At 39.5% G+C, this 9666-nt stretch overlaps 2 protein-coding genes across 6 annotated transcripts; one reads left to right on the top strand and one right to left on the bottom strand.

Moving 5' to 3' along the window:
- The first annotated feature begins 256 nt into the window (after nt 1-256).
- pmm2 (phosphomannomutase 2) lies at nt 257-5590 on the top strand. 4 transcript variants are annotated; one of them, XM_031839580.1, is made up of 7 exons: nt 257-1051; nt 1176-1252; nt 1450-1541; nt 1712-1811; nt 2221-2296; nt 2757-2869; nt 4004-5590. In XM_031839580.1, exons 1-7 carry the CDS (start codon nt 955-957, stop codon nt 4106-4108), a joined length of 660 nt encoding a protein of 219 aa, XP_031695440.1. In that variant the 5' UTR covers nt 257-954; the 3' UTR covers nt 4109-5590. The 4 variants fall into 4 exon arrangements, with proteins under 4 accessions (XP_031695440.1, XP_031695439.1, XP_031695442.1 ...); XM_031839579.1 differs by lacking the exon at nt 4004-5590 and having other exon boundaries at nt 2757-3755; XM_031839582.1 differs by lacking the exon at nt 4004-5590 and having other exon boundaries at nt 2221-2446; nt 2490-2849.
- Nucleotides 3438-9213, bottom strand: LOC116377839 (myotubularin-related protein 7-like). Of its 2 annotated transcripts, none has more exons than XM_031839584.1 (3): nt 8606-9213; nt 8256-8382; nt 3438-7315 (listed from the first exon to the last, which is right to left on the bottom strand). In XM_031839584.1, exons 1-3 carry the CDS (start codon nt 8761-8763, stop codon nt 7124-7126), a joined length of 477 nt encoding a protein of 158 aa, XP_031695444.1. In that variant the 5' UTR covers nt 8764-9213; the 3' UTR covers nt 3438-7123. The 2 variants fall into 2 exon arrangements, with proteins under 2 accessions (XP_031695444.1, XP_031695445.1); XM_031839585.1 differs by having other exon boundaries at nt 8207-8382.
- Nucleotides 9214-9666: the final 453 nt, after the last annotated feature.

Consider the following 9666-nt stretch of genomic DNA (forward strand, 5'->3'; position numbering starts at 1 on the left):
TAAAAAAATAATTTAAATGAATAATTTCTTTTTTGCTTTTTTTGGTATTTTGGTCAGACATATATGCAATGCTGATTACCGTATGGTATTTGTTATAAATGTACGTTGGTACATAGAGGGTGATAAGAAGCTGTACATGGAGGGACTTAGGACCCAGGGGAATGTAGGTGAAGGAAACAGGAAGAGACTCCACACAAACACAGCTGTTCACGCTCGCTGCCAGGTTCTTGTGTTAAAAATGTCCGCTTAATAATAATAAAAAAACTGCGTTAACGCACGATAAAATAATTGTCGGCGTTAATGCATTACTATCGTATTAATTAATTAACTTGCCCAGCTAGTATGTATACATGATGAACTTAGTCTGCGTTATTGCATTTTGTAGTCCCATTTGGCCACTTGTTAGCATTCGTCTTTTTAAAACATGTAAAATCTTCAAAATTCACAAATGGGGTGTTTACTGATGTCTTTTATACCGTAGAACAAAACTTTGAAATCTCCTAAGCTTGTGTAAACCACAGAACCTATTCCAGGCATCTAATAAAATTCCCATATTAAAAAAATAAAAAACCAAAAAAAAAAATAAACTGACTATGAGAGGAGGGAACAAAAAATTAAATCTGCTAAGAGTGCAGAAGTAAGTGCAGAAGTATTTACTGTCAAACCATTGGGTGGAGCTGGTCATGTGTCATCTTTGGTAGGACTCCCCTGATGTTTTCCATTCTCACAGTTCACTTGCTAGTCCTGATCGTATTTCAACCTGAATAGTTCTCGCTGTTAGAAAGTCCATAACCCAGTTGAAAACCTTCCCTACTGAAATACAGGCAGATTTTTAATTTAGAAAAATAGTCTGGTACTCAATGTTGTGCAAAAGCTGGAGACTGTTGTGATTGTGACTGATGACTTCTATACAGTATATAAGTGTTGTGTGTTTTTCAGCGTGTGACTCCAAACATGGCAGAGTTCCTCGAGAAGCTCAGGACTCGAGTTGGAGTCGGAGTGGTAGGAGGGTCGGACCTTTGTAAGATCAAAGAGCAGCTGGGAAATGATGGTGAAACGCACATAGGTTCTTCTATTGTAGTTAGATATATATATCAAACTAACTACATATTTGATATATTATCAAATATGTAGTTAGTTTGACTCTCCGTTTTCCTGTATGTTTATGTGTGCAGTGATCCAGAAAGTGGACTACGTGTTTGCTGAGAACGGTCTTGTGGCCTATAAGGATGGACAGTTACTCTCTATCCAGGTAAGATTGATGTAATGTGACCAAAGCACATCTTCTTTTTGGTGAATGGTTGTAAGCCTGTATTGTCAAAGATTTTGTATGACAGATTCAAATGATTTGCCATCCCAATCTTGATTTTGTGAAACAAAAGCCTGAATATGATGGAGTTACCTTGTATAACAGGCCCCAGTGTTACTTTGTTTGCTTGCTGTTGTCAGTCCATCCAGGCCCATATGGGAGAAGAGCTACTCCAAGATTTCATTAACTTCTGTCTCAACTACATGGCCAAGATCAAACTGCCTAAGAAGAGGTACCGTCATATCAGAGTCATGATGTCATTATTAATTTGTTTTTGGGTCCTGTTTGGATGCACTGGTAATTGAAGGGTGCTGGGAAGCCATGAAAATGTAAATAGTAATTGATAGTAACGATCTGATTTGGCATTAGGGAGACTAAATATTTATGTTTTATGTTTCACAGGGGGACATTCATTGAATTTCGTAACGGCATGTTGAACATCTCCCCCATTGGACGCAGCTGTACACAAGAAGAGAGGATTGAGTTCTACGAGCTAGATCAGGTAGTACACACATGAGCAGGCTCAAGCCGATAGGAAATTAATGGGTGGCTGTAGAGCGGGTCAGGTTGCCACAAAGTTGACTCCAAAGAAACATTGTTCCTTTGTGTCCGATTGATCTGCAATTAGGCAACTGTTTGATGTTTGTTTTGACAAAACGTCATTTAATGTGCTAACTTATCAGATATTGTGTTTTTGCTATTTACCTTTGATCGTTACACTGCCACCAGGTGTACACCCTCAAAATACAAATGTAGATGTTTGTTTTTTCTATTTGTGTACTTCATTAACAGCTAAATGTCAATTTCCAAAATTGGCTTTAACTGAAGAGGCAATGCATAAATTGTTTCAGAGTTGGATGGACAAAAAATATGCAGGCCTGTGAGATCTAGTCTTTTTTTGCCTGTTTCAGAAAGAGAAAATCCGAGAGAAATTTGTGTCCATATTAAAGGAAGAGTTCAAAGGAAAAGGATTGTCATTTTCAATCGGTAAGTCAACTGCATTCTGTATTTATAGTGAACCTGTGTTCAGTCTGCAGGAACACAGCACCGTAGCAGCTTCACAACTGTGCCCCAGGTGCCGACCTCGGGCAGTATGAGACACCAGTTCAGCTGTGGCCCTTTCTTTGTCAGTGTGATGTAAACTGTCCACATCATCTCTCCGTTTCTTTGTCAGTGTCATGTAAACTGTCCACATCATCTCTCCGTTTCTTTGTCAGTGTCATGTAAACTGTCCACATCATCTCTCTGTTTCTTTGTCAGTGTGATTGTAAACTGTCCACATCATCTCTCCGTTTCTTTGTCAGTGTGATTGTAAACTGTCCACATCATCTCTGTTTCTTTGTCAGTGTCATGTAAACTGTCCACATCATCTCTCCGTTTCTTTGTCAGTGTCATGTAAACTGTCCACATCATCTCTCCCTGCCTCTCGGCCTTTGTTTATCTGCAGGGGGCCAGATCAGCTTTGATGTGTTTCCTGATGGTTGGGATAAGAGATTCTGTCTGGGTTTTGTTGAGGACAACTACTCAACCATTCACTTCTTTGGAGACAAGACCAAACCGGTGAGTATGCTAATTACTGCTGAACGCACAAGAATGGCTGATGGCTGTAGGACGCACATTGTTCTATCAATAGAACTTTCTGGTAAGCCCAGACACACAGGAATGGTTGTTTTTGACAACACAGACCAGTATACAGCGTCCTTGCTGAGTGAATCATCCATGTTCCTCTAACATTACTAACCCGTCTCATTTTAGAAACTCATCCCTTTCTCTCAGTTTTGACCATTCACACTTGCTTAGCTGGCATTTACAAATAGCCCCTCTGTAGACTGGTTTTGTGTTTTGTGTATGATCTAGTATGAACAGAGGCCAAGGCGGAGAGGAAAGGATGTGATTTAGAATAAGCTGTAGTTGCCTTTTTGTGTTGAGATTAAGCTGTTTTCTCATTGTTTCGGGATTTCAGTATGGATGGAGATTTTTAGGAAAATTATAGTTTTACTCATTCAATACTGCAGATTTCATCATTGTGGTTAAAAACACTATTCTATTCTAAAAACACGAATGTAAACACGTCATCTTGCAAGTCAGTGCTTAGAATGGGGACAATGGAGATAAATGATGGTCTGCATGCTGTGCTCTCCTGAAGGTTGTTACACCCGGTGATGAGTCGTAAAGACCTGGCAACACACTATCATCCCCATTCAAAAACATTTTCTCATTAAGCCAGTTTATCCAGAGCAGTTTGCTGCGCATATGCAATCTGATGGTGTTTAAACACACAGAATATGCAAGATTTCTGCCTGCCTTCAGACACTTGTGTATGACATTGTTTTGTTTTTTGGATTCACTCAAACAAAAAGTAGATGATTAGCATAAAATTTGAAAAGTTTCACTAATGAGCATGTCGAGTTTCAGTTTCTCTGCCTGGAATAATAATAATAATAATTAAAATGACAATAGCAGTTGATGGAAGAAGAAAACGAAAATAGTTTATAACTAACCAATAGTTAATTTAACAGGTATAAAAAGTCAGGTCTGTATTGTCTGATTCCCAAAAGAGCAGTTTGTGCTAAATTCTGAAATAAATGGCACCGGGGTTTCTTTGTAGTTCCTTGTAGAGCTCAACTAGTTTGCTATTCAGATAAATCACAGTGTAGGTAAGCTAACGTGTGTTTGTGTGTGTGTGGATGTTAGGGAGGAAACGACTATGAGATCTTCAGCGATCCTCGGACCATCGGCCATGAGGTCTCCTATCCAGAGGAAACGCAACAAATTTGTCAGCAGCTTTTCTTCTCATGAGAGAGAAGCAGCAACTGTCACTCTCTGCCAAAACAGGCTTCTATTCAAGGTCTTATTTATCTGTCAAGACCCTATCTTGAGGCGTGACCACAAAAATGATCGATTGAATTCAGAAAGAGCCAGTCTTGGTGTCTTTGGTAATGTCAGGAAGGAGAGGGAAGACTCACTGACTAATGAGAGAAAGGGATTTCTGGGTATTTTTGGTTGGATATTATATGAGAACTGTCACGACTTCAAATATGATGTAATGGGTTAAAATGTATTGCTTAATTTTTTAATGAGATGGAGTTTTTTTCAGTTGCTGAATTGTTACATTGATACTGAAGACCAGCATATTTTAATCATCCAACTGCAAGCCAAACCTTGAGAAATGAAAGCCCTTAGCCCTTAGCCATGAACACATTTAGATATATGACAAATAAGACATGATATTTCATATTTGTCAAATCCATGTATGCAGGAAACGGATCAACTTTTTCCCACTGACTATTCGCCAGTCGGTTCCTTCTCATTTTGTGACACTATGATGAACCAATAAAACTGAAAGTGATTCCATTGTTCTGACAATTCAAAAGCCTTGTCGGGTTTTGTTATTTGAAGCTGCCCTTCATGTAATTTTGAATAATACGTCTGAGCCAGTGTGTTGCATTTCTTTCCCTTTAACAGGTCATATATTGATAAATCATTTACATCAATTGATACAGAACACACACACACCACAGGGAACAGTGAAATGTTCCAGTTGAAAAGGAGAGGGGATCCTATAGCTCACTAGATTGAGTCAGTGTTCTCTCATCCACAGCAGCATGGTGACATTTATCCTCACACACTTTGATCTTATCATATCTGCATGTTGGTACACCTGTCGGAACCTATTCTACTTCTGTTTTTTCCCCCCAACTGAGTGCAGCTGTATAAGCCAAGCTTTAAAAAGGAAATCTAAAAAAAGATTTGAACAATAAAGGAGGGCAAAAACTTTTCTTATTTTTTTCATTTGGCTGTATGAATGTCATGTGGAAACACAGTTTTCTTAAAACCGGTGGTCTGTCTACCCACATTGAGGGAACACATGGAGCCAGTCATGTTCAGTGGGTTTTCAGCCAACTTTACAATGAACTAACCAATCCAAACACTGTATATGGTTGTTAACATATGGAATCACACAGGCAGTGTAGAGAACATGAAAAGTTGTGTTTAAATCTCTTTTTGCTGTTGGTACTTTACCTAAATGGGAATGTAAAAAGTTACAGGGCATTTCACAACTTCAGAGTTTACAGTTTGTGTCCTGAAGCACGCATCATTCAAACAGTCTACTGTATATGATGATGTTTGAAAAATCTGTCATATGATTTCACTGGATTGCATGATGATTTTCAACTGAAGGATTTAGTTGGGCTGAGGATGTATATTATAACATCACTGCGGATAGAATGATGACGGTGCACACCAACTAGTAAATAAATGGCTTTAAATAAACATTCATATTTTTGTTCACATTTTGTTCTTGTTGATTCCAATTCCTTGTTAATGACAAATAGTTCAAACTGATTCTAGAAATATCATTTCAGACTGTAGATCTAGGACATATTGTAGTCATCTTTTTATTTACCTCCATCATGGCTGGGAAAAGAAAGTTGTATTGTAAGAAAAGATTCACTTTTTTTTTTTTTTTTTAAAGCGGCTTATATTTGAATGTGCATAAATACTGATCTCTAGTGGCAGATTTGTTTTTTGGAGCGATATGGTTTTGGAGAAGGTAAAGTTACAAAGGGAAGAAATTATTTAAGACTAGAGTACAACCAAAGGTTTCATGTCAGGGAAGAAACTGAGTGGTTGTAGTTGTCGTTGGCCTCCCAGTGTTTAGACTACACAAAAGAACAATTTTGCATTTCCCGCGAGCAGCAACTCTCCAGCTTGATTTCTGTTCTTCCATTCAGCACTAAAGCTTCAACCCAGAGGATGGATGGCTGATCCTGGGTCCACATCTGAAAACCCCCAAACTCACTGAAAACATGCATCTGCTTTCCTCTACATAAACAAATAAGATCATTTTCCAGAGAAAATGTAATCATGTGACTCAGCTTCTAATTGTTGTCATTACTGAGTTGTAGAACTTTACCAGTGGCCCCTCACACCTAACTTGGTCCAAACTGTGGAATAAGTAAGTTATAGCTCAAGAAACTCAAGGAGAGATGGGAGAAAATAATTGTATGACTTTATGACTATAATAACACATTAGTTTACACTGAGGAGGAGGAGTGAAGACTGGGTGTAAATAAATCATTCAGTAAATCTTCCATAGTGTTGTAAATTATTTTTTGATTTTCTTGAAGAGGTGACGTGTTTGTTGATGATAAATATGGACATAGTTAAGGTTAGTCCAGGAAATTTGTTCTACTAAAATGTTTAAGTGTTTCATCGGACTGTTTCACTCCCCTCCTCAAGCCTATGTGTCCTACTATATTTCAGGCTGGTTTCATAGAAAATTTATCCATCTAAAAGTAGTAATAGTGCATTCCTTAAACAAATTGAGCCACCTAAAAAACACATACACATATAAAAAAAAAATAATATTTTGGGCTATTTGCAACAAAACAACACAATTTTAAAAAAAGTAAAAAGAAAGATCTTTCAGTGCCTTTGTCAAAAAGGGGAACTGAACAACAGCCAGTGAGGTTTCTCCCTCCAGTAATTCACTGTGACTCCCTTTAGACTGAGAAGGAATGAGAAAAACTACAGCTCGAAAACAAGAGATAAAATCCATTCGCCTTTCAGTCCCGTAACCATCTCGTCACATTCTGCCCCTCTGGGTGTTGGAGGGAAATATTTATCGTCATTTCTTCTTTCACCTTTCAGCCAGGCGGCAGGGTTACCTTTTTCCAGTCAGGCAGTAGTAAAGACAGCCTCATCCGAGTCCGCTGGACGATCTGCTGCTGAGGTTGGCCACGCCCGACTCCAGGTCGCTGCAAGCGGAGAGGTCATCAGGGTTGGTACTCTTAAGCTGGGTGTGCGGCCCTAGAAGCAGGGCGAGATCGGGGTCCTTGGTCTGAGTTTTCTGGTTGGCTGGTTCAGAGGAGAGGGCGTGGCCGTTGTTCTGTGCGGAGCTGCTGATTGGGTCTGTGTAAGGGGACACAAGTGGCTAGTCCTCCTCCTCGGAACCTTGATTTTCTCCCATGTGGTTGGCTTCCCTGTCAGGGCTGCTATCCTCTGCAGCGACAAGAGAACAACAAGACAAGCAGGCGTTTCATTTATCAGCAATGTTGACAAACTCCTCTCTCACTGTGTATATATATATATACTGTATATAGCTACTGTATACATATATATATACTGTATAGAGAGACAGAGGGTTAGGCGGTGGGACATGGGGATGGCTGAATTTAAGTGATTAGAGACAGAACTCATTCTCACTTGGATTATCTGTCATTTATTTGCTAATATCCAAGTCTAAGTCTCCTTCAAACTTGACTGAGGATGTCAGACTTTGGCTTAACATTCTCTAATGAGAAACCAAATATGTACACACTTTCAATTAGTCCTCTAACAGATTTAACAATTACTTTACTGACTTTTTTGATAAAAAGAAAATGAAGTGCCTGACTGGTGTTTAGGGTGCTAACTCAGTTTAAACTTTTGTTTGGATGAGAGCACAAATGAGACATTATGAGTTTAATATGGGCAGCTGTGGCTTAGGAGATAGAGCGGTCGTCCACTAATCAGTGGTTTGATTCCTGGCCCCTGTAGTCTAAATGTAAAAGTGTCCATGAGCAAGATACTGAGCCCCTTAAATTGTTTGATTGTGCATGTGGCACCTTGTATGGTAGCCTCTGCCATCAGTGTGTGAATGGGTGAATTAATTAATGTAAAGCGCTTTCAGGGGTTTTCTAGAAAAGCACTATATAAATGCTGTTCATTTTCCATTTGGGCAAAAGGCGAAGAACTACATTTTAGTTGGACCTTCTGCTCAGAAATTGTATTTAATCTCAATCTCTCAAATTATCTTATTTAAACAGATTCTCAGATTCATTTTGGAGCTACGGATGTTGAATAGGGGTGATGGTCGTGTCGTAGCAGGGGGTGTCTTTGTGTTTTGTATGCCTTGTCTGGAGCCCAGGGGGTGGTGGTGGGCGGTTCCTCCTGGCGGTACCTCCTGGTGATTGGTTAGCTCCTCCTCCAGCTGATGGGACTCCTCCCTCACAGCAGACAGGAAGTCGGCAGGTGACTGGCGAGGAGGCGTTGATTTCTCCACGTGGTTATAAAGACCCTTCCACATTCTGGACACAAGGATCAGAAAAATAAATGTAAGAATTTTTAAGCCGTTTAATGTTTTCTGGCCTAATGTTTGACCAAAAAAATATACATGTATAAAATGTATTGTATAACTCAAATTTGAATATGTACCACTACATATTTATCATACACTACTGAACCAAGAATACATTTAGCTTTCTGTGGCAGAATACAATTATGTGGTGTCAGTTGGCTGCAGCAGCTCACTTGAAGCAGTACGGGGTGGTGTTGGGTCTCAGGACGCCCTGACTCTGGCTCAACTCGTCCTTGTACAGAGGGTTGGTGTACTCGGCTCTGTCCTTCCACAGCTGAGGCCACACAGGATGACTGCGTTCATGGAGCCTGCAGTCAAACAACACACACATCAACCAACAATGCAGTCAACATGATGCTGCACTGCTTATAATGGCTGTATGAAATCATCTAGCCTACATTTGTATGTGATTTCTGTCACAAATGAGTTATCTTCTCAGTGTATCCACCATTACAAACACATGATGGGTGGCTCAAAGTTACTCAAAATCATGCACCTTCTAAAAATACAACAATCAATCTTCTAAATGTGAATCTGGATGTGAATATATACTCAGCCTTAGTCACAGTAAGGGTCAGCACTCTGTTCCCTCTGACAAAATGAAAAAGCTGGCACACATCCAGACTGTGAATGGATTATGTGGTGGATGTTGCTGTCCTGTGTCATAAATAAGGTGACACACATAAACTGAATATAAGAAGCGACCATAATCATTGTGACGTCACCCATTGGTTGGTGGACTGCCATTTTGAAACCTTGAGTTTGGCGATTTGACCATCGCCATCTTGGCTTTTTGCAACCATGAACGGAAGTTACCATATTTGGACTGACAGTAATGACGCAGAGACACCATAATTTACTAAAAGAACATCATGCTGTATTGAAAAAGACTTGAAACGAGCGATCGAGACCATTAACTCAGGAAATAAATCAAGTAAGAAGTAGAGCCATTTTCTCATCGACTTCTATACAATTAAGACTTATTTTTGCAGCCAGAGGAGCTGCCCCCTGATGGCAAGTAGAGAGAATGCAAGTTTCAGACACTTCCGCATTGGATTCACTCTGCAGAACTAGAGGTTACACAGTACTGTTTGCTCAAAGCATCTTAATTTAACTTGTTGTTCTGTTATAACTGTGATGCCTTTTGACCTTTTATGGCTATACACTGTGACAGTCCTTGATAAACCAAAAAAGTGCATAAGAAGTTAATAATGAGATAAACAATAAAACATCA

The sequence above is a fragment of the Anarrhichthys ocellatus genome, unplaced genomic scaffold (genome assembly GCF_004355925.1).
Source record: "Anarrhichthys ocellatus isolate YVR2014 unplaced genomic scaffold, GSC_Weel_1.0 scaffold1741, whole genome shotgun sequence".
Classification (NCBI taxonomy): domain Eukaryota; kingdom Metazoa; phylum Chordata; class Actinopteri; order Perciformes; family Anarhichadidae; genus Anarrhichthys; species Anarrhichthys ocellatus.

What these genes read in the sequence shown, in the direction of transcription:
- pmm2 (XM_031839579.1), top strand. Translation starts at nt 955, where the DNA reads ATGGCAGAGTTCCTCGAGAAGCTCAGGACTCGAGTTGGAGTCGGAGTG. An exon ending in GACAGTTACTCTCTATCCAG is followed by an intron (nt 1,253 to 1,449) that starts GTAAGATTGATG and finishes TGCTGTTGTCAG; the next exon opens with TCCATCCAGGCCCATATGGG. An exon ending in AGGATTGTCATTTTCAATCG is followed by an intron (nt 2,297 to 2,756) that starts GTAAGTCAACTG and finishes GTTTATCTGCAG; the next exon opens with GGGGCCAGATCAGCTTTGAT.
- LOC116377839 (XM_031839584.1), bottom strand. Translation starts at nt 8,763, where the DNA reads ATGTGTGTGTTGTTTGACTGCAGGCTCCATGAACGCAGTCATCCTGTG. An exon ending in ACCACCCCGTACTGCTTCAA is followed by an intron (nt 8,383 to 8,605) that starts GTGAGCTGCTGC and finishes CCTTGTGTCCAG; the next exon opens with AATGTGGAAGGGTCTTTATA. An exon ending in AGCTAACCAATCACCAGGAG is followed by an intron (nt 7,316 to 8,255) that starts GTACCGCCAGGA and finishes TTGTCGCTGCAG; the next exon opens with AGGATAGCAGCCCTGACAGG.